This window comes from Solanum lycopersicum, chromosome 3 (genome assembly GCF_036512215.1).
Source record: "Solanum lycopersicum chromosome 3, SLM_r2.1".
In the NCBI taxonomy this organism is placed as follows: Eukaryota; Viridiplantae; Streptophyta; class Magnoliopsida; order Solanales; family Solanaceae; genus Solanum; species Solanum lycopersicum.
The window spans coordinates 66,893,004-66,917,088 of NC_090802.1; the positions used below are offsets into that span (position 1 = coordinate 66,893,004).

Below are 24,085 nucleotides of genomic sequence, written 5' to 3' on the forward strand. Positions count from 1 at the left end.
TTAATCAATGTGGTAAAATTCCTTTAACTCAGCCTTGGGGCCCACTACACGTCGACACCCACTAAGAAAATTACAAATCAGCACAGCTTATGCAAGTGTGTAAAAACACTTTTTATATTTTTATCAAAACCGTACCTCTTCAAACTCAGCAAACTCAGCAAAACCCCTCTTTGTTCCTATCCCATTTATTCCCAGCTCCGATTCAAACTCTTAACAAGTTTATCAAAGGCGGTCAGCGATCGGCGACTGGATTCCGAGCAGTCACGCAAGCGTATGATCGATCGGTAATGTTTTATCTATGCTGATAATAACTTCGTGAGCAATCTGTTTATATTCATTGTGTTTGTTTGCGTGATTTTGTGTTTATTAGATTTGATTTTAGTCGTTTTTCATTGGAATTGAATGTCGTAGGTTTGAGTTGTTAGGGTTAGAGAATTATTCTGCAAATCAGTTCTGTCGATGTGCCTCTACTTCCTTAAAGTATTCAGGGATTAAACTCTTGTAAAATAACATGAATGCTCCTTGGAGATTATCTACTTTCTTTAAGGAATTCGGCTTCTGTTGATTTTTTTTGAAAATGTGTATATTTTGTGGTTTCAATTTGATTGTCTTGTAAGTAAAAGAACTTTTGAATGTACCAAATTATCTGGTGATCTTGTAAGTCTTAAACATGCTACGCTGGAACCTAGAATTAAAGCGTTGCAAAAGAAAAGAAAGAAGGAAAGAGTCATTCTTTCTGGAATAAACTAAAAAGGAAAGTAATTGAGGGAGATTTTTTTAAGCAACTCGAAGCAGAAGCGGAAGGAATTTGCCTAAGTTAGCTAAGAAGAAGATAGAACTTGGGATTTTCTTCTGTGCTTCCAAATGAGCTGCAGATCAATATATATACTCTACTACCTTGCCAAAAGTGTGACTATGCAAATTTGTACATAAAAATAGTTTTACTTAAAAACGTAAGGACTAATCCCTGAAGCTTTTTAAATAATAACTAACTCCCCCTTCAGCCGCTAAGTACTCCTCTTAAAGTGTAATAAACCATCCTGACTGCACAGCGTCTACTTCATCATTTTAGAACACGTCAGCTTTATGTTTATTAGATTGAAAGCAAACAGTCGCACTGACTGGAAGTATAATGCATTAGTTGTTGTCATTTGTGGGAATGTTGTTCATATAGATGATCCTGTTAGAAGTTAGACGGCATGGACAAAGTAGAAAATATAGAAATTTGACTACAAAAAGTTGAATTCTCACCTTTTTGTGTTTCGATGTAGCTGTATGCTTGCGGGAAAATATGGTGAAGTTGACTTTGATTGCTCGCGTGACTGATGGCCTTCCTTTAGCCGAGGGGCTGGATGATGGTCGTGATGTTCAAAATGCAGATTTCTACAAACAGCAGGTCAAGGCCTTATTCAAGAACCTGTCGATGCGCCAAAATGATGCTTCAAGGATGTCTATTGAAACTGGACCTTACGTCTTCCAGTATCCTTATGTTCATGTTATCTTTTCGACGTGACTTCACCGGTTTACTTATGGGTCAACACCCAATAATATATTGTGTTTTGATTTTCTCTCGAAGATGAGAGAATGTGCAACTTCCTTTCTGAGCTTGACAAGTTATTTCTTCTAATAGGGTTTTGCCGGGGTGGGATGGGGGATTCATTTGAAACTTTTAATGAATATTTTGCATTTTTAGTAATCAATTTGCCCCTTCCCTAACTGTTTCAATTAACTTGTACTATTGCCCATGTTTCAATTATATCTTGGTACTGCTTATTGGGGGTATTTTAATTTGAAAACTCTATGAAGTCAATACTTGTTAGAAAAGGAAATATCCTGTTGATTGAATGCTCAGCATTCATAGTCCTTAAAACTTTCCCATTTGGCTTCAATATAACAGACAAGTTGGAGTTTTCTGTTTATTTCAGAAATGATCAGTGTTGCTGGTTTAGTGCTTTAGATGAATGAGATTCCACCTTGGTGTGTCTAAGCTGTTAAATACTCTTGATCCCTTATGCGACATACATTCTCTTGGTTTGTTTAGTATCTCCACTTGATAAGCTTTCACAACTAAAACATTGTACTTCTAGTTTTTTACTGGATTTTGAGTAGCATCGATTTCATCATTATCATGGCTGACTGAATGTGAAATATCAAGGATGATTTGGCATTTCAATTATTAACGCATCCAAAGTATGTGAACTTCCGGAGTAATTACTGTTGCCGTAACTACTTTTTTTGTCATGTATGCTTTCTGTACCACCAGTAATATTGCTCTTCTGTCTCTATTTCACCCTCTTGAGAAAGTTTACTCCATGTATATAGTATTCTCTTAACCCGTGCTCTCAGTTATATCATTGAAGGGCATGTTTGTTATCTGACAATGTGTGATCGCTCTTATCCCAAGAAACTTGCCTTTCAATACCTGGAAGACCTTAAGAATGAGTTTGAGCGCGCCAATGGGAGTCAAATTGAAACTGCTGCTAGACCATATGCTTTTATTAAATTTGGTAATCTATTGGAGTATTTTCTTTTATGTTCTTTGCTGTCCAATTATATTTTGGTGAAACTGATATTTTGATGCTTGCAATATGTGATTTACCCTGTTGTAAAAGATACATTCATACAGAAGACGAAGAAACTGTACCAGGATACTAGAACTCAACGCAACATTTCTAAGTTGAATGATGAGCTTTACGAAGTTCATCAAATAATGACTCGAAATGTTCAAGAAGTTCTTGGAGTTGGTGAAAAGTTGGACCGTAAGTTTCTCATTCTAACATTCCTCTTTTGTGAACAATACCTCGTTCATTCTGGATTTCTTTGATTTGATTATCTCGAAGATATTGTGCTAATGTGCTATTAACTTAACTTTTCAGTTTATTATATCGGCAATGTCAACTAATTGATATTAAAATTGAGCTTGTGGTATTACAGTTACATTAGTTCTGAACTTCTGGTGTTTATAAGGATCTTTCTAGTTTGATTAGAGACTTGTATGTCCATGTACGGCAAGTGTGAGATTTGGACAATCTATGGTAAGGTTTTCTTTACTTTCCCATAGCAGCCTCGCTAAATTTTAAATTATGGTTGTCTCCAAGAGTTTCCTATCAGAACTTCAGGTGTCCATTGGTAGTGTATCACAAGTCTAAATGTCTGTAATTTTCAAGTTTATATGTCTTGATGTAGTAGGTCGGGAGACAAAAACAGAGGAGAGTGGATGCTGTGGAAGATTGTTGAGAAGTAAAATGGTTTAAAAGACCACACTTCGACGTCCTTAAAATTTGATAATGTAATATAACACGGTTAAGTGTTTATTCCTTTATGTCTCCTCATTAACTCCCAGAATGATTTCTTCTATCAGAAACTTCCAAGGTATAATTGTGTAGGCTGCATCTTATATGCTAATATTGAAGGCAGAAAATAACATTTTTGGGTTTATTATTAAGGTAATTTAAATGGAGTAATGTGGTTGTGAACTTGTGAGATGAGATTTTTATTTGGAATCATTAAAGTCCATGTTAAAGGAAAGTGGGTTCTCTATATTGTCGAGAAAAAATTATGATTCTCTTGGTATAAAAGTAGTGGACACTAAATCCATCTCTATGCAAATAACATTGGGAGTTGTGTCAGTTCCGACAATATTTGCCACTTCCTAAATCCAAAAGGCACATGACATTAGTCAGCTGTAGGATTTGCAGCTTTGACATTGATTGGACACTCTTATGATGATGTATAATTTTTATATAGTTGGTTCGCTCCTATTTTCACCCTTCCCATGTTCATTGCCCTATTTGTTATTCCATTTATGATCATCTTAGGTGGTTATTGACTAGATTGTCGAATGTCAATTTTGCAGAGGTCAGTCAAATGTCCAGCCGTTTGACATCTGAATCCCGGATATATGCTGATAAAGCAAAAGACTTAAATCGTCAGGTTAGTTTCATTGACTTCACAAGATGATTCACCTCATAATTTTGTTTGGAAGTTGTACAGTTTAAATTAATAGTAATACTAAAGCTGTACAGGAAACTGAAGGAACATACTCAGTGTGATTTCTTTTAGTTCTGCTAAAATGCAGCCATCATGTTGGTACCCTATTAGGCTCCGACACAAGCAAAGACAAGCAGCTTATGTTACTGATGGTTTTGTCTCATTTGTTTTATCTTTAAGCATGTGATCTGGATATTTGATATTGCTTTAATTACTGATTTATTACTTGACTTTAGGCTTTGATTCGAAAATGGGCTCCTGTTGCTATTGTGCTTGGAGTTGTCATTCTCTTCTTCTGGCTCAGAACAAAGATCTGGTGATGCTTCCATATAGATGCAGCTCAGTGACGACAATACTGTCAAATGTTTTATTCATATTTGTCACCATCAGACTCTGCACAACCCAGAGAACCACCTCACATTACAGTTATCCAGCATGTGTTGTGCCATATCAGTTTTATAGTGTAAAAGAGGAAAGGAACCGCGATGAATTATGTCCCTTAACCTTGAGAAATTACATTAATTTTGGCTCTCTTTTATATATTGTCTTGTTAGTTTAGCTTCAAAACTCCAAGAGGTAGCTCATTGTAGTTTCAGCTATGAAACTAACGACTTTCCAGAATATACAGCAAATATAAACAATCCTTCAGACTGTTATGCACAGGAGTTTGGTGCTTTGTTTACTAACTCTTAAGTTGATGTATGCCTTCCAATACTTGAATCTTTTAAAGTGTTCATCTGGGTCTGTGAATTTAGTAAAAACAGTAATCCAATTATGGCATAGCATGTCAAAAAAGGATTACATTTTCACCATTCTTATGAAAATGGTGGTTAATTAGTTGAAGTCAGGAAAATTACTATACGCTTAAATATTTGACAACGAATTATGTTATTGGTTCATGGTGCCACAATTACATGATGAAAAATGAAAATTTAGAAAAACAGTCCTCTAATGCTTTGTTATGTCATGAGTGTCCTCTATGTTTGTAGTTGTTTGTATTTTAATGTGTATTTTCATGATTATTATCATAAAACTATATCTATGATGTAGTACTTGCTGATTTTCAATAGAAGATAGTGTTATCTTTGTTGTTTCTATATTATTGTAGTTTTAAAATATTAATTTCAATATTTTGCTGATTACCAATCCAATTATGGATATTACTTCTGTACTTCCTCTTCTGTTTAGTTTTAGCAGCAATAAGTTATGTACCACATTCTTGGCTGTTACTCTTATTTCTCTCCCTTTAGATAGTTAATTACAGTTTGCTCCCTTTCTTTTATAGTAAAACCCCTAGCAACAACAATCATAAATTAAATTTGTTGGCATTTCGGAAATAAAACTTATTAGAACCTATTAGAATTAAATTTTGATTTGTGATTTATAAGTCAAAACTTATAATTCAATTTCGAAAATAAAACTTATGAGAACTTATTGGAATTAAATTTGCTTAAAAAATTTAGTGCTTATAAACAATTTTTATCTTTATCTGAATATTTCAAAATTATTTAAAAGGTATTATTACATTAAAATATTTAAAATAATTCGATCTAAACGAATATTTGAAAATATATTAAGCCTTTCATTCATTTCGGACATTTAATGATCCACTTTTTTTGTTTGCTCTTACCATCCTATGGAAGTACCGGACTTCTTATCTTTTTAGCATAACAAAATACTCCTTCAAGTTCAGATGAGTACAGGTGAATTATGGAATATTATATTTTTTAAAAAATAATATTTATTTTATGATCATTATTTGGGATATCAAAACAGTTAAATCCTATTAAAAAGAAGGGTAGTTTTGATATCAAATTAATATATTTTTTTTATTTTAAAAATTCATTCATTTTGAATCATAAAAAGCGTGGAAGGTTCACTTATATTGAACTAGAAAGAATACAAGTTACAACTAATGATTTAGCAAAACAAAAATCTCAAAATAAATACTCCCTATAACCAATAATACTTGTTCACTATTGACTTTACACTCTTAAGAAGCTATAAATAAATACAAGTTACAACTAATGATTTAGTAAAATAAAATCTCAAAGTAGGTACTCCCTGTAACCAATAATACTTGTTCACTATTGACTTTACACTCTTAAGAAACTATAAATACAAGAGTATTTATATTGTATCACCTGTTTTAATATAATAAATATAATTTCTTGAAATATATAAATCGGAAAGTGAGTATAATCAATGATAAAGGTATATTAGAAACAAAAGATAAAATTATTTGTTAATTTTATATAATAAACAAGTATTATTAGACATTTCAAAATAGTATAGTAAATAATTATTATTAGACGGAGAGAGTATGTTATAAATGTTCAAGACAAAAATTTACTTCACACTATTTCCTATATAAAAGTTTACTTTTAATTGTCATTATTTCAATTTTTAGAATTAAACTATAATTTTTTTTTATTAATATTATATGATATATATTTTTATTATATTGATATGTAAAAAGATATAGTTAATAATATTTTTATATATTTAAAATTTTATTTAAAAATAGCAAATTAATATAATCTAAAATATTATTTAAATTTAGCTCTGACGTCACGAAAAAAATGGACGGAAGGATATAAAATAACTTCCTCAACTGAATCTTCACTAACACACCATAATGCATCTTCTCCGGCGAGAATAGTCCATTCTCGCCCGACGTTCGCTCTGCCATTCGTACAGTAGTCGTCGGTGTTTGCATTACTCATCTCAACCGATTTTCGCCACTGTTTGCTGTCGTTTTTCCTTGTTATTTTGCTGGTAAAATGAAAATTGATGGAGCAGAGCTCAATCTTAAGGAAATCTGGAATGAAATTGTGGAATATCTCTCAAATAACCTGTTGATAACTTGCGAAGTTGATGAATCTAAGAAGCTACATAAACCTACTGAAATGGAGCTGGAAAATGTAACGATGTGGCAGCAACTGCCGGATGAAATTTGGCGCGAAATTTTAGTTAGGGTTAGTACTCTGGATAAACTGAGGAGTGCAGACAAGGTGTGTTCTTTGTGGAGAAGGTTGTTGAAGGAACCATTTAGCTGGAAAACGATCGATTTGAGAGATTCTAGATGCATTCCCTTCAAAATCATGAAGAGATTTTTTAATGTTGCTGTGGATCGCAGCCGAGGCGAATGTAATGAGTTTTACTATGCATATTGTGGGTCAAATGACCTTGGATTTTTAGTGGAAAGGTATTTGAACTCCTCTTTATTAATTGGGAAGACAAAATAATATAGATTTGCATTGTGTGGTTGCCTTTATTGAATGATGTATATAGCTTTCCCGAGTAAAGAAGTGAATAGGAGCTGACAGCTAAAGAGCCAGCTAGAATAGGCAGTTACAATGAGCTTCCATTTCATTGCTCCAACTACTGTTTTGGCACTAATATATTTTTACTCTTTATTCTACAGGTGCAAAGACTTAAAAAAGTTGTGGCTTAGGGGTTGGGCAGGAGGTTGGGGTATTCCTATCTATTCTTGTCTGATCAAAGTGGCTCCAAGATTGTACCACTTGGAGGAGCTGATTCTCCAAGATTGTTTTCTCACGCCTGTCTGCATTGAGGCTTTAGGTGTACACTGTCCCAGATTGACATCGTTCTCCCTGAGTCATTTCGATGTTATGGAGTTTCAGACAGAGGAAGAGAAGAATGAGGATGCTTTGGCTATTGCAGCCCACTTGCCTTTACTATGCCGACTTCAACTGATCGGCAATGCTTTGACTGTCTGGGGACTTGAGGCAGTTTTGGTGGGTTGTCCTAACCTCAAGTCCCTCGATTTGCGTAGATGCCTTGGTATTGACCTTTCAGGACCTATTGGAGATAGGTGTAGAAGAATGGCGGACTTTCGACATCCTTTTGACTCGATGATTGATTTCATGTTTCTGGTTTAGAGGGGTTGTTGTTGTTGTTTTTTCCAGCGATTTATACATGCCATAGATGAATTCTTTCGAAGCACAAATAGACACTCTTGTTATATATAGTTGAACACTATTGAATACTCTTTTTGCATCATTTGTCACCTTTTAGCCATCTTCTTGTATGTAGTATGCACTTGCTTCAACTTGTCAGAGGAAACATCATTTCACACTTAAGAAGACATTGAGCTACTTCATTGTTTGTACTTCTTTGCTGAGTTTATATATCCCTTCATCGATCTATTGTGTTTCTCCTCCAAATCTTGATTTGAGTGTTGATTGTTAATGGTGATTTTGTCTCTTTCTTTATTCTGAATTATATTAGGGATTTCTCCTCATGGTATTCTTGGATCAAACTCGAAGTCTCTACTGTTAGGATTTCTCTCCAATGTTCTCATTTAAATCCTACAAGGATCCAGTTTCTATTAGACCATGCATGTCTACTCTGTTCATGAGCAACTAATGAAAGTGTAAACTTTCTTTTGACATTTATATTAATGTGCTTGTGAATGTTTTTACTATTTTGATTATTACAGGAACAAGTGATGTGCATCATAAATGTTGAGGTAGGACCTATTTTCGTTCTCTTGGAAAATACAGATTAGTGTCATGGCTTTCTTGAATAGGCAAAAGTTGTAACTGCAATGTGATCTTGCCCTGTTTTATATTTGAAATGTCTTTTTTTAAGTTCTAATCCTTTTTATCTTTACTTTACAATACTCATTGATGCTTCAGTAGTTAGTCAGTTTATAAGAGGAGTTGAGAAAGCAGAACTTACCTTGCATGTAACTACATAAGGATGACAAATTTGCACCTATGTTAAGAGACATTACAAGAGTTCTGTTATAAGTTCATCATGGACAAATGTACATCCCTCTTTGACTGATGATCTCGAGAAAGAAGCAGCTACAATATGGATTAGTGACATGCTTGCTCTAGGCTCTAGCACTACAAGTTGATCATACGCCACAATTTTTTTTGATTTTTAAGCAATTCTCTGTATATGGAATCTCTGTAAGTGTCAAGGTCTCTAGCTTAACTTTTCTGTTAACTAGTGATTGGGGAAGGATCGGGTGTCTTACTCTTAGAAGAACTTGAACATGCAAAGGTATGTTTCCACTTAACCAATATGCATCTGATTTTGTGAAGTTATTTTGGTCCATTCAGAACTCAGAAGGTAGTCAATTTGATTGTAGCTGTGTTGTGTTTTTTTCTGATAAACTACAGACGAGAAAGGCTAAAATATATGCTGAGTTTTTGGGTGGAAGCTTCACTTCTGATGCTTATCACATGATAGAGCCACATCCAGAAGGTAATTTCATACATGGAAATTACCAGCGTATTGCTGGTATTCCAGCTCATTTTATATCGTGTACACAGCCATTCTAAAGCATGGAAGACTTGTATTCCTACTGATTTCTTTTATATGCTTTACAAAATAGGAAGTGGAGTTGTTCTCTGCATAGAAAATGCCTTGGCTCAATCTGGGGTGAAACGTGAAGCTGTCAACTATATAAATGCTCATGCTGCATCAACGCCAGCCGGTGACCTGAATGAATATCAGGCCATTCTGCATTGTTTTGGGAAGAACCCTGAAGTAATGCTCTTGTACGCCTTTATTTTTGTTTTAGAAGATGTCCTCATATAGCTTGTTCTCAGCAATTGCTCTCTAATTCTCTTATATTGAGTTCTTTATCATTCAGCTTAAAATAAATTCAACAAAGTCCATGACTGGTCATCTCCTTGGGGCTGCTGGTGCTGTGGAAGCCATCGCAACAGTCAAGGTAATAAAGTTTAAGATCGTTGCATACAAATACCCTATACAAGCTTAATATGGACATTTAAATTCAGAGAGGGATGAAAGGTTTAGATAGAAAATTACAAATTATGTTTTCTACAAGTATCTGGTGCTGTGGAAGCCATCACAACAGTTAAGAGGTAATGAATATTAAGATAGTTGCATACAAATACTTTGTAAAAGCTTAAGATGAACTTTTAAACTCATAGAGGGATGAAAAGATTTAGATAGAAATGTACATAAGTACCAGGTATGTTGTTTCTTTTAATAAGTGAAAGCACCAGGTATGTTTTATGATTGGAAATAAAATTTCAGAAAATATTTATGAATTACCGCAACTAGTTTAGAATCGAGGCATTGTTGTTGTATATTTATAGAGTCGTCACTACTTAGTAAAAGGACCGCTGGCTGTTGTAATGTAACTTCTTCGAATGATGGCTTGCTGCTGGTTTGCTTCATAACATATTTATTAGGCCTTAATAGGCAACTTTTAGCTGTTGAAGTACGCATTAAGTCATTAGTAATCTATATGTTTTTGAGACAGCACAAGCTAGGTATACAGATGGAAAGAAATCAACTAGTGTTTTTTGTCTCGAATTTAAACCTGATATCACATGGTTCTTAACCCACTTCATTGACTGCTAGGCCACACTATGATCTTTTGTGTTTTTCCCATCAGAATAAAAAACTTCTTAGGTAAATAGATTGGTACTGGATGCTCGGAGGGGAAAAAAGCTTTTAGATTGTCATGCCAAGTATTGAAGCAATCTGCTAGTTCGTTTTAACACGTGGAGAATGAAGTAGTTTCTACTTCTATTGACTTGTTAGTTGGTTGACATAAGTTACTGTTTCTGAAAGAAGTCTGTATCTGCAGTAATTGTATCTTGAAATGTACTTTTAGTTGAGGTAATCTAGCATTCATTTCCAAAGGAGGGAAGCTGGAACACAATCGCTTTCTACTAGTCTATTTGTGCTTAGAGTAATTACAACTATCTCAGACCAAAAAAATAAAAATAAAAATTACAACTATCTCTGCACCCTAGCTTTCAGTTTTTATATGAAAGTTTGCTAATACTTGTTTATTTGGAATTATATATATATATATATGCCGATAGTTGGAAGGCTAAAATATATGCCGAGTGTCTGGGTGGAAGCTTCACTTCTGATGCTTATCACATGATGGAGCCACACCAAGTAGGTAATTTTATACATGAAAATTACCAGCGTATTGCTGGTATTCCAGCTCAGATTTGACATTGTGTATTTAGCCATTATAAAACATGAAAACCTTATATTCTTACTTATATCTACTATATGCTTTACCAAATAGGAAGTGGAGTTGTTCTCTGCATAGAAAAGGCCTTGGCTCATTCTAGGGTGAAGCGTGAAGATGTCAACTATATATGTGAAACCATGAGCTGATCATTCTACCATTTATGAGAGCTAAGAAAGCTTTACAGAAGAAAGACTCTTGAGTGTGAAGAATCAATCAGAAAAAACAGAGCTTACAATGCTGAGTATATCATCTATTTATAGACAGTCATACTAATCTTGCTGATCTAGAATAATCTAGAAGCTTCTAATTAGGTCAACCGACTCATGACTTAACCAGCTAATTGACTGTTAACTTTATTACTAACAGAAAATTAACAAACTAATGGAACAGTAAAAACAGACTATTTTAACCAACTTATTGGACACTAACTTATTGCTATTTTAACAATATAAATGCTCATGCTGCATTAACCCCAACCGGTGACCTGAACGAATATCAGGTCATTCTTCATTGTATTGAGAAGAACCCTGAAGTAATGCTCTTATACGCCTTTATTTATGTTTTAGGAGGTAGTACTCATATACCTTGTTCTCAGCAACTGCTCTCTAATTCTCTTAAAATGTATTCCTTCCCTTTCAGCCTAAAATAAACTCAACGAAGTCCTGTTCACCTCCTTGGGGCTACTGGTGATGTGGAACATTGCAACAGTTAAGGTAATAAAGTTTAAGATCACTGCATACAAATACCTAATACAAGCTTAAGATGAACTTCTAAACTCAGAGAGGGATGAAATGTTTAGATGAAAAATTACAAAAGTTATGTTTCTATCTTAGTAGCTGGTGTTGTAGAAGCCATCACAACAGTTCTGAGGTAATAAAGTTTAAGATTGTTGCATACAAATACCTTATACACGCTTAAGATGAACTTTTAAACTCATAGAAGGATGAAAGCTTTAGTCAGAAAATTACATAAGTACTAGGTATGCTTTTTTTAAATAAGTAAAGGCACCAGGTATGTTTTTGTGATTGTTTTAATAAGTAAATGCCCCAGGTATGTTTTTATGATTGGGAATAAAATTTCAAAAAATATTTTTGAATTACCGCAACTAATTTAGAATCAGGCATTATTGTTGTATATTTATGAGGTCGTCAATACTTAGTAAAATGATTGCTGGCTGTTGTAATGTAACTTCTTCAAATGATGGGTTGCTGCTTTTTGCTGGCTGGCTGTTGTAATGTAACTTCTTTGAATGATGGCTTGCTGTTTTCTTGCTTCATAACATATTTGTTGGGCCTTAATGTAACTTTTATAATGGATATGCTTGAAGAGAGGAAAATTATTATACATTTTTATTGTTAATATACATAAATATTTGTATGAAAATTCAATTCTCATATACTACGGGGAAAGGAATTTGGGAAAATTACGCGGCTAACCAAACTTATACTATTTAATTACTCATCATAGCTATAGTTTGCTATAGTTACCACTCGCGACTAACGTTATACATTAATTACGTGGGTTGACTTCGAGTTTGTATAATTACTCATGTTTGTTTATGTATAATTCGTCAGGATATACAAATACATATGTATAATATACTATTTTTAAACCTATGTACATATGCAATTCACCTCTTTCCCACTCTATGCACTCTTTCGCTCGTCTCTCTCCTCCCTCTCTCAATCTTGCTCGTCTCTCTCCTCCCTCTCCCAATCTCGCTTGTCATTTATATAAATGTGTGTGTATATATATATATATATATATATATATATATATATGTATGTATGTATGTATGTATAATATTCAGTTATATACAATTACATACATATACAATTCACCTCTCTCCCACTCTCTGCCCTCTCTTGATCTCGCTCGCCTCTCGTCCTCTCTCTCCCGGTCTCGCTCACCTCTCTCCTCCCTCTCCCAATCTCTATTGTCATATATATAAATACATGTGTATAATATACAATTATCTAACCAATATACATATAAATTCACTTTTCTCCCACTCTCTTTCTCCTTTCTTTATAATCTCGCTCGTCTCTTTTCTTCATATAACATGTAGCTATAAAATTATAATTATCATATTATAGGTATGAAAAGTAATTAATTATTTTTAAGTGGCTATATATAGAAGTTTCTCAAGGAAATTTTATGAGGAAATCGAAATCAAATGGATTTTGCGGTGAAAATAGTGTGTTTGGAAATTGGAAGATATCTGAGAGAAGGAGAAAAATATATATTTTTGGTAAAAGAAAATTTCGGATATTAAAAAGGAATGAATACAAAATAAAACTGTTTATTCCCTTATTTGTATATACCTTTTAATTTAATAATAAATAGGCTATAAACGGTGAAGTGTGTTATATTTCTACTCTATAAATAGAGATATCATTCCCCTTTTGTAAAATACACTTGAATAAGAAGAAAATCTTATCTTACATCTTACTCCTCTTGTTTCCATCTCTTTATATTTATATTGCCATGAGCTTGATTTTATAACAAAACTGTTTATTTGTATATACCTTTTAATTTAATAATAAATAGGCTATAAATGGTGAAGTGTGTTATAATTGGTAAGTTATAAAGTAATAATATTGTTTTTATAAAATTGATCCCACGTAATTTTCCTTTTTGGAAATCCTATACGAAAAGGAATAGTAAACCTAATCAAATTAGGAAGTAACGCGCACACAACTTTAAAACCTAATCAAATTAGGAAGTAACGCGCACACAACTATAAAAAGGACTCAACAACTCTCACTTTTTCTTCTTTGTCAATCTCTCTTCTTCTTTTCTTTTTTTTTTCTTCTCTTGTTGTGGCAATGGAAGAAAGCCTAGAGTACCAAAAGAAGAGTTGGATTGCTTTAAAAAAGAGCATAAATGGGCTGCTCAATAAAATCAATAAAGCGAACATAAAACACATCATTCCTGAATTGTTTGAAGAAAATTTGATTCGTGGTAGGGGCTTGTTTTGCAGATCAATTATGAAATCACAATTGAATTCTGTTATTTTCACAGATGTTTTTGCAGCATTGATAGCCGTTGTTAACACAAAATTCCCACAAATTGGTGAACTTTTGTGTAAGAGGATCATTCTGCAATTGCGGAGAGCTTATAACAATAATAATAAACCTCAGATGTTAGCATCGGTTAAATTTATTGGTCATCTTGTCAATCAGCAAGTTGTTCATGAACTTGTAGCTTTGGAATTAGTTACTCTTTTACTTGAGAAACCTACTGATGATAGTGTTGATGTTGCTGTTGGTTTCGTTAAGGAATGTGGTTCGATGCTTCAGGATCTGTGTCCCTTAGGGTTGCACGCTATTTTTGAGAGATTCAGAGGAATACTTCATGAAGGAGAAATAGATAAAAGGGTTCAGTTCTTAATTGAAGAACTTTTTGCATTGCGGAAACAGAAGTTTCAGCCAGCTGTTCCTCCAGAACTTGACCTTGTTGAGGAGGAAGATCGATTAACACATGAAATCTCTCTCGGAGACATGGTGGACGAGCAAATTGAATTGGATGTTTTCAAGCCCGATCCTAATTTTGTTGAAAATGAAAATAAGTATGAACAACTACAGAATAGGATTCTAGGTGGGAGTGATGAGGACGAAGAATCTGATCTTCTAGTTGGTGGTGATCAGGACGAGGATGAATCTGAGGACGAGGACGAGCACGAAATGAAAATTGAAGATGAGACAGAGACAAACTTGATCAATCTTCGGAGGACGATTTACTTAACGATTATGTCAAGTGGTGGGTTTGAAGGAGCAGGGCATAAGCTGTTGAAAATCAGACTAGAGCCTGGTCAGGAGATGGAACTATGCATAATGTTATTGGAGTGCTGCAGTCAGGAGAAGACTTTTCTCCATTACTATGCACTTTTGGGGCAGCGGTTATGCATGATCAACAAAGTTCACCAGAAGAATTTTGAGAAATCATTCATGCAACAATACTCGATGATCCACCAACTTGAAACTAATAAACTGCGTAATGTGGCAAAGTTTTTTGCTCAATTACTAGGCACTGATGCACTGCCTTGGCATGTTTTGGCTTATTTAAGATTGACAGAAGAGGATACTACATCTTCTTCTCGTATATTCATCAAAATTTTATTCCAGGAGTTGTCAGGGCACCTTGGCATCCATAAGCTGAATGAGCGTCTTAGTGACCCCTCTATGCAAGAGTCGTTTGAGTCGATATTTCCAAAGGATAATCCTAAAAATGTGAGGTTTGCTATCAACTTTTTCACATCCATTGGTCTAGGTGGGATAACTGAAAATCTGCGAGACTATCTGAAGAACATGCCAAGGCTCATCTTGCAGCAAGAGAAACGTGTTTCCAGAGATGATGATCGTCCAAGGAAGAGGAGGAGGAGAAGTTAGCTAGTAAATTGATTTTAGTGTTGTGATTCTTCTTTAACGTGTTCTAATATGAGGCAATTGGAAAAATCTTTTACTTTTTTGGGTTCTGAGTTTGATTTTTTCTCTGTTTTGGAGGTTAGATGCTCTTTGATTTCTGTCTTTATGTACATATACTGTCAATGAGAATGAGTACAACAAACATGTATTGATCTTTTAGGAAATCAACAAGTTACATTGGTCTAGAAGAACTGTACATCTATTCCATGAAAATCATTGATGATACTGTCAAAAAATTGAGACATGATTATTTTCAGCAACAATATATGTTGAATGGTAATGGACATCACTTTTTTATAGCCATAGCAAATACAACAATAGTATATCACAAAGAAAAAAACATATTTCTCATTTCCAAGCAGATGTGAGATGAATTATGTATTGGCTGCTACAGTTCATACCTAAGAACAACTAATAGAAAGATGAACCCAATTTCAAAATATCTATAGTAGTTAAAAAGGTAGTACAGTTAGGAAAATGACTTCACACACTCGTGATCTCCGGTGCCAGCTTTCCTTTTTGATGAACTAGTAAAGATGTTTAGTTCATGTTCTAGCTTTCGTTGGCATGCTGGAATCTTTCAAGGGCAACTTGATGAAAATCAACACAACATTACATTCTTTAAACATGATATGTGCAAGGATTGAATTAGACATTCTTATAAGGCGCAAATAGAATAGACGAGTTGTGTCCTCCAAAGCCAAATGAGTTGGAGAGTGCAACCTTGATATCCAAGCGCTCCTTCTTAGAGCCCACCAGCACATTCATATCCTAATATCATGTTTAGCAACATTAGAACATAGTTAACTAATTAAAGCTGATTAAGATGCAATGGCTTCTTAATCGCATCAATATTAGATAGGGAGTGCAAGCTTGTTCAAAAAGCTGAGGGCATTAATTAACCAGATACATACCAAGCCATTGTCAGGGTTCTCAAGATTGATGTTTGGATGGATCCATCCTGTATGTATGGCCTATATATATAAAATTCCAAATAAACAAGTATTAGCAAACTTTCATATAAAAACTGAAAGCTAGGGTGCAGAGATAGTTGTAATTTTTAATTTTTATTTTTTTGGTCTGAGATAGTTGTAATTACTCTAAGCACAAATAGACTAGTAGAAAGCGATTGTGTTCCAGCTTCTCTCCTTTGGAAATGAATGCTAGATTACCTCAACTAAAAGTACATTTCAAGACACAATTACTGCAGATACAGACTTCTTTAAGAAACAGTAACTTATGTCAACCAACTAACAAGTCAATAGAAGTAAAAACTACTTCATTCTCCACGTGTTAAAACGAACTAGCAGATTGCTTCAATACTTGGCATGACAATCTAAAAGCTTTTTTCCCCTGCGGGCATCCAGTACCAATCTATTTACCTAAGAAGGTTTTTATTCTGATGGGAAAAACACAAAAGATCATAGTGTGGCCTAGCAGTCAATGAAGTGGGTTAAGAACCATGTGATATCAGGTTTAAATTCAAGACAAAAAACACTAGGTGATTTCTTCCCATCTGTACACCTAGCTTGTGCTGTCTCAAAAACATATAGATTACTAATGACTTAATGCGTACTTCAACAGCTAAAAGTTGCCTATTAAGGTCCAATAAACATGTTATGAAGCAAACCAACAGCAAGCCATCATTCGAAGAAGTTACATTACAACAGCCAGCTGTCCTTTTTTTAAGTATTGACGACTCTATAAATATACAACAACAATGCCTCGATTCTAAACTAGTTGCGGTAATTCATAAATATTTTCTGAAATTTTATTTCCAATCATAAAACATACCTGGTGCTTTCACTTATTAAAAGAAACAACATACCTGGTACTTATGTAAATTTCTATCTAAATCTTTTCATCTCTCTATGGGTTTAAAAGTTCATCTTAAGCTTTTACAAGGTATTTGTATGCAACTATCTTACTATTCATTACCTCTTAACTGTTGTGATGGCTTCCACAGCACCAGCTGCTTGTAGAAAACATAAATTGTAATTTTCTATCTAAACCTTTCATCCCTCTTTGAATTTAAAAGTCCATATTAAGCTTGTATAGGGTATTTGTATGCAATGATCTTAAACTTTATTACCTTGACTGTTGCGATGGCTTCCACAGCACCAGCAGCCCCAAGGAGATGACCAGTCATGGACTTTGTTGAATTTATTTTAAGCTGAATGGGAAAGAACTCATTATAAGAGAATTAGAGAGCAGTTGCTGAGAACAAGCTATATGAGGACATCTTCTAAAACAAAAATAAAGGCGTACTAGAGCATTACTTCAGGGTTCTTCCCAAAACAATGCAGAATGGCCTGATATTCGTTCAGGTCACCGGCTGGCGTTGATGCAGCATGAGCATTTATATAGTTGACATCTTCACGTTTCACCCCAGATTGAGCCAAGGCCTTTTCTATGCAGAGAACAACTCCACTTCCTATTTTGTAAAGCATATAGAAGAAATCAGTAGGAATACAAGTCTTCCATGCTTTAGAATGGCTATGTACACGATATAAAATCTGAGCTGGAATACCAGCAATACGCTGGTAATTTCGATGTATGAAATTACCTTCTGGATGTGGCTCTATCATGTGATAAGCATCAGAAGTGAAGCTTCCACCCAAAAACTCAGCATATATTTTAGCCTTTCTCGTCTGTAGTTTATCAGAAAAAAACACAACACAGCTACAATCAAATTGACAAAACCTTCTGAATGATCAAAGTAACTCCACATTATCAGATGCATATTGATTAAGTGGAAGCATACCTTTGCATGTTCAAGTTCTTCTAAAAGTAAGACGCCGGATCCTTCCCCAATCACAAATCCATCACGGGCCTGCTCCATCAAGAAAACAAATGCAGCTTCAGTAAACAGTAGCAGGGATCTTTTAAGAGCAAAACAAAGAAAATGGTTCCCAAGCTACTAACCAGTAAGAAATTTCAAAAGGGAAATAACAAAGTAATAGCAAACATGACTCACAATTCGAAGATAGTCTCTTTTCTTTTCCTATTTAAAGTAAAATATTTACATGTGTAGGAAGTCACAACAAATTGTACATGGCTTAATCGTTCACGTAATGATACTTATGCTGATAATTTCAAAATACAAATCTAATTTATGCATCAAAAGCAGAATTTTCGTCAACAGTTGATTGAAACTTGAAACAGCAGAGAAATAGAGAAATTTGATTGCAATACCATATCCCAGGGACGTGAAGCCCTTGTTGGATCACTATTCCTCTGTGACAGGGCTCCACAAGCACTGAAACCTCCCAAGCCTGCCACCGATCACAATTTAAGGATGGAAACTTTGAGAATAAATTATAACTAAATTATTCCCCATATAGTTTTACCATATTAACTAACCTATAGGAATAATTGCCGAATCTGACCCCCCACAAAGCATCATATCCTGAAATTTCCATGTTATGATATACAAAGTGTCATTATACTTCACATGGTCTGGAAATTACATACGAAAACAATGAAGTACGAGTAATTCACCCACTTACTGTTTCACCTCTAATTATATGATTTGCAGCACTTAATATACAGAAGTTACTTGTTGCACATGCAGTGGAGATTGAGTAGCTTGGACCCATCCAACCCTGCAGTTGTTTCAATCAGCTTTGAATGAATAAGGAGAAACAGTCTTTCAATCAAATTTTGATCTCATCCAATAAGTAACTTACCAAATCTATTGCAAGCATGGCAGCTCCCATATTGGATGTTGCAAAAGGTACACAGAAAGGATTCAGCTTCTTGTACGACACCTGTAAAGCCTCAATGCCATCATGGAAGACCTGATCAAAGAGCAAACAATCAATTATTTGGAGATGGAAAAAAGAGGAATTTAATATGCCATAGAATGGTAAGTGGCAGCTCTGATATCATGAAAATACAATATGAACTGGAACCTCATTTGTCATTACTTGTTTATCTTATTATGGTAACAGTACTGCTTGATTTTTACAGTTAACAAGTTTTACAACTCTTCTCATAATTATATCATCTTTATGCTAGATGGCATTCTTTGGAACAATGAATTACAAGAGCTTCTCTTTTACGGCTCTTGGAATGATCATTTAGTCGTAATAGGTCATAGCCTTGGTAGACAGAATAACCTAGCACCTGTTGTTGGTGGGAGGTGGCAGGTATCCCGTGATTTAGTCGAGGTGCGCGAAAGTTGGCCCGGACACCACGGTCATAAAAAAAAAATTAAAAAAAGGGCATATATCTTAAGCAAGTTCATTTGTTACCTTCATCCCTCCAAGGGCAGAGCCAATAAGGACCCCACATCTAGCCTTATCTAATTCCTTCAATAAGTCTTCTGTGATCCCACCATCTGCCAAAGCTTTCTTTCCAGCAGTAAGCATATAGAGCATGAACTTATCTGCTCTTTTCGAAAGTTTGGGTGCAACCCACCCATTAGTCGAAAATTCCTTGATTTCCCCAGCAATTCTCTGTCGCAAGGAAGACCATTGTGAAACATCTTGAAAGACATTTTGGTTAGTGAAAAATATTAGTCAAAGTAGAAGATAGATTAACAGTTTGCGTGCTAAAGCAATCATGGAAAATTACACTGGGAAATTCAGAACAGTCGAAAGCCTCAATCTGACTTATACCACTGATGCCTTCAAGAAGATTACTATAAAACATGTCTGGATCATGACCAATTGGTGATACTACACCGACCCCGGTCACAACAACTCTCCTGTTCCTCATAAGAGGTTTCTTCGTTGTCGTGGCTTCCATTGCAGGTTGCACAGCCACAGCCATGGGTTTGCCTAGAAGTACATCAAATCAAAATGAGCAGTTCATCACATTGTTGGAGTCATGCAGTTTAAACATTCTTCGAAGACATATGCTAGAAATGTTTGATAGGGATGAAACATATCTTGAATAATATGCATAAACAAAGATAACACTCTACAAGTTTGAGTAGGTAGTTCTCTCTGTGTGCACGAATTTCATTCACGTTTTCCTCACACAACTCACACATCAATCCCAAAATAACTAGCAAAAGCTCATATAGTTGTTTTGAGGATTGAGATATTTGTTATTTAAAGCATCAGTTACAGATCTTTAGCTATTCAAATCGAAGAAATATAGTTTAATTTTACTGCCTCCATACCATTTATTGACACAGAGTTTTTTTTTTTTTTTTAAAAAAAAGCTTTGGGCAAATAAGCCAAACATATAAATTTGATAAAACAACTTATGAATTAAAAAGAACCAAACCCGAAAACGTTTTTGAGTTGTATTACAATTCATTATTCAGTCGTTGCGCTATATCACATCCGTAGTCACATACTAAAGACATAGAATATACCCAAAATCCAATGGGTCGATTAAGTCGATCTAAAAGTCGTTAGACAATAAGCTACCAAATACAGTTCATCAGATTATATCAATAAGGCTTTGATTAAGTAAAATTACCAGGATGAGCAGCAGAGCTCATTCTCCTCTGCCTTCGATTCAATGGCACCTGTTTAAACCCAAATACAGAAAACGGATTTTCGGCAAATAAAGACGAAAAAGAAGCAGAGAATCCGTCTGATTTATAATACTCCTCACAGGGCTCAAAACCAAAACAACTATGCCAAGAAGTGTTCATTACAGAACCATTCATCAAGCTCCCACTTTTGAACTTGGTAATCGCTTTTCTTCTCCTACCCATGAACTTGGAAGACTGAAAGCTAGAAGCAGGCTTCGAAAATTGATCCTTTTCGCTGGATACAGACATGCAAGCTGCTACGAGCCATGTACATAGTGGAGATGCCAGAGAAGAAGCCACCATTTGTGAAACTATAGCATAAAAACAGTGACCCAGATGAGAAATTGGATGATAAACTGAATTGGATCAAGACTGAAGATGGTATTACAGGAAGGTGCCGTGAAAGTTACAGGGGACCATCAGTTGTATTTCAAACAGTCAACTTCCTCAGTGCAGGGCAGAGAGGATTCGTTAAGTGAACAGAAATAGGAAAATTATTAAACAATTACGTCTGATTTCTAAATTACGCTTCCAAATTGACTTTGGAGGTAGCTATCCTTTGTGGGCTTGGCCCAAATCTGCACCCTAATTAATGAATTAAATTAATTATTAACCATCTGTCTACGTCCCTCCATTTGAAAATTATGTTGCCACTTAACTAGACTTTAAATATTTCTTCACTTCCATTTTTTATTAAAAAAAAGAGTTGCATATCTGATCATGCATTTTCTAAAAGGGAGAAAGATAATACTCCGTTCGTTTGGATACGTATCTGATTTCAAATGTATCTTTATCTAAATTTTTTATATAATTTAAATAGTTAATTAATATAACTTATATTATTTTTTATATAATTTATAATTATATAAAAAAATTATTTTAAAAATTACATGAGTAAATTCTTGATGAAACTTAAGTTGTTTGAATCTCGAAAAATGAAATGTGTCTCATAAATTGATACAAATAAAATACTTTATTTGAAATTTTGAAAATTAAGTTGAAGAATAGATTTGGAGAACTTCTTCAAAATTTAAACCTAATTTCAAGATTGAATTTGAAAATTTTATAATTTTCATGACAAAACGACTTCTATATATAATCAAAAAATAAATACGAGTGAATCCTTAAAAATTTGTGCCGTCCATTTTTTTAATCTTAAATATGAATTTAGCGAAATCATTAAAACGTACATATTGGAAAAGTATATTAAGTGTGAATTGGTTCCAATTTTTTTTATGTAATTTAAAATATTAGATTAAGTTAAAAAAATAATATCTAAAATAGGTAAAAACAAATAAAAATTCACTTGTACTTTCAAAAAACTGTAGATTCACCCCCCGCAAGCTTCGTAGAATTTGGAAAAGGAGTGGTTAATGCATAAGCCGCAAAGTCCCAGAGACAGAGACACTCACATTTTGTTATTTGCTTTTGCACCTTTTTGATTAATTCAATCAAATTGTTTGGCAGTTGCCAATGTCAATTTGATGCAGCCGCACACCACATAAATTCTTAACCCCAGTATCTCTAAATTTCCTTTTGTTTGGGCCCGACTACTTCATTTTTCAAAGAGTGAAATACTCCCAAATCATCACAATGATTAGTCTGCTAATACCTTTGGGTTGTAAGAGAGGAAGGGTGAGGATAGAAAAATGAAAGGAATGTTGATGTTTTTTTCAATGGTATATTCTACTAAATTACCTGCGTAACGACAAGTCAAGTCCTATTCTCACTTCCATTAATTTATTCTTTGCCCAGCTTTATCATCTGCTTATTAAAAAGAAGGTAGTTTTCAGATCTTTGCGGAAAATTCCTTTGAAGACTTCGCTACTAATAAGAGATAGCTCTGTTAGTTCGAAGGGTGAAGAAATTGATTTTTCTCAATATTTTTTGAATTGAGTCCATCGCATAGAATTTATTTAGTACGATTTATATTTTCGTGTAGTTTATAAACTATTATACAATGAAATTTATGTAATGCGCACAAAGTGCTCACTCGAATCGAAGAAAAGAGGTAGCAGCAAGTGGTTATCTAGGGTTAAAATAAATAAGGATATGTTATTCAATTATACGGCTAGATTTTTTTTCAATTTTTAAAAAATGATATTGAGTTTGTGATAAAATAATTTTTGTTTGTTCTGATTTTATTTTTATTTTTGGGGTTTGGTTTCTTGGTTTGTTAGTCGTGTTTTATAAGATAAGGCAGGTCTAATATATATTTAGTCTAGTAATGAAATATATTTGAACGACCAAGAAACGTAACTATTACAAAAAGTGTAGTAGTAATGTTAAATTACATAAATATATTTCGACTTACTATATTGATACTCTTTTATATTTGTCAATAATTTCATTTTGACATTTGAACTATGACTTGTTTAAATTAAATATTTACACAAATGAAATAAAGTGTTTTTATTAAATATTTTTTAATTTACATTTTGAAAGGACTTTTTAAATTTGATCTCAAATGTTCATTTTATAAATAAATATATAAATCTTTAACTGATATATGCATATGATTTTATTATTTATTGACACTAATTCGTATAAAACATTTCGACGTATTAAAATGAAATTCAATAACACATCTAAAAGAGATGTATTTAGTTTTGTTCTTTTTTCTATAAATTCAATTCACATGATCAATATAGTGGATATCACTCATAAGATAGTAATTCATATTTAATATGATAGTCTATGTCTAACATTCACAGTCTTCTATAAAAAAGCATAAAATACAATAACCCAACATAAATAAGTTCACGTGTAGTATTCAATATTAATACAAAATATATAGGTATTATTTGATGCTAGTTGATTTATTTACTGATTAAATATATACCATGAAGCAAATGTGCTTTTAAAAATTTTATTTATAAGAAACTAATGTACATATAAGTTTAATTAAAATTCTATGACAATGACCACTTTTCATTTTTAAAATTATGTGAGTTTGAGAAGTTGCTATATTATGTGAGTTTGGGAAGATCAACAGAGAGAATTTTTGGGCCAAATGGGCCGGTACTTTAACAGATCGTTTGGGCTCATATGATTTGAGGACAATGCGGTGATCCTGATAAGCCCACAAACCTGAAAGAGGCCCATTAGCCCTTTTTGGTTGCAATTTTCATTAAATCTGATTTGGGTATCTTACGTAAATATACCAAAAAC

The 24,085-nt window shown here is 33.9% G+C and overlaps 4 protein-coding genes across 6 annotated transcripts; 3 read left to right on the forward strand and 1 right to left on the reverse strand.

Moving 5' to 3' along the window:
- Positions 1-122: 122 nt before the first annotated feature.
- On the forward strand, positions 123-4,650 carry LOC101257054 (vesicle-trafficking protein SEC22). Of its 3 annotated transcripts, none has more exons than XR_011219877.1 (6): positions 123-284; positions 1,272-1,479; positions 2,347-2,507; positions 2,613-3,289; positions 3,857-3,933; positions 4,227-4,646. XR_011219877.1 is itself a non-coding variant. In NM_001366389.1 (6 exon segments), coding segments are annotated over 5 exon segments (657 nt in total). In that variant the 5' UTR covers positions 149-284; positions 1,272-1,291; the 3' UTR covers positions 4,311-4,650.
- Positions 4,651-6,595: 1,945 nt separating this feature from the next.
- LOC138347380 (putative F-box/LRR-repeat protein 22) lies at positions 6,596-8,158 on the forward strand. Its single transcript, XM_069295660.1, has 2 exons — positions 6,596-7,198; positions 7,418-8,158. Exons 1-2 carry the CDS (start codon positions 6,774-6,776, stop codon positions 7,893-7,895), a joined length of 903 nt encoding a protein of 300 aa, XP_069151761.1. The 5' UTR covers positions 6,596-6,773; the 3' UTR covers positions 7,896-8,158.
- A 1,301-nt stretch (positions 8,159-9,459) lies between these two features.
- Positions 9,460-15,473, forward strand: LOC101256753 (uncharacterized). The gene is made up of 4 exons (XM_004235515.4): positions 9,460-9,516; positions 9,623-9,703; positions 11,633-11,706; positions 14,018-15,473. The coding sequence occupies exon 4, from the start codon at positions 14,137-14,139 to the stop codon at positions 15,382-15,384; it is 1,248 nt and encodes a 415-aa protein (XP_004235563.2). The 5' UTR covers positions 9,460-9,516; positions 9,623-9,703; positions 11,633-11,706; positions 14,018-14,136; the 3' UTR covers positions 15,385-15,473.
- Positions 15,474-15,689: 216 nt separating this feature from the next.
- LOC101256463 (3-oxoacyl-[acyl-carrier-protein] synthase II, chloroplastic-like) lies at positions 15,690-21,543 on the reverse strand. Its single transcript, XM_010320178.2, has 13 exons — positions 20,857-21,543; positions 19,999-20,204; positions 19,677-19,880; positions 19,110-19,220; positions 18,930-19,025; positions 18,784-18,829; positions 18,616-18,695; positions 18,185-18,253; positions 17,987-18,071; positions 17,700-17,854; positions 17,513-17,593; positions 16,335-16,394; positions 15,690-16,191 (listed from the first exon to the last, which is right to left on the reverse strand). Exons 1-13 carry the CDS (start codon positions 21,215-21,217, stop codon positions 16,069-16,071), a joined length of 1,677 nt encoding a protein of 558 aa, XP_010318480.2. The 5' UTR covers positions 21,218-21,543; the 3' UTR covers positions 15,690-16,068.
- Between the last annotated feature and the right edge of the window lie 2,542 nt (positions 21,544-24,085).

Coding starts and splice junctions, on each gene's coding strand:
- LOC101256753 (XM_004235515.4), top strand. CDS start 14,137: ATGTTAGCATCGGTTAAATTTATTGGTCATCTTGTCAATCAGCAAGTT.
- LOC101256463 (XM_010320178.2), bottom strand. CDS start 21,217: ATGGTGGCTTCTTCTCTGGCATCTCCACTATGTACATGGCTCGTAGCA. Junction 19,881..19,998: donor ACTGTTCTGAATTTCCCAGT/GTAATTTTCCAT, acceptor TCCTTGCGACAG/AGAATTGCTGGGGAAATCAA. Junction 18,072..18,184: donor AAGAACTTGAACATGCAAAG/GTATGCTTCCAC, acceptor GATAAACTACAG/ACGAGAAAGGCTAAAATATA.
- LOC138347380 (XM_069295660.1), top strand. CDS start 6,774: ATGAAAATTGATGGAGCAGAGCTCAATCTTAAGGAAATCTGGAATGAA. Junction 7,199..7,417: donor CTTGGATTTTTAGTGGAAAG/GTATTTGAACTC, acceptor TTTATTCTACAG/GTGCAAAGACTTAAAAAAGT.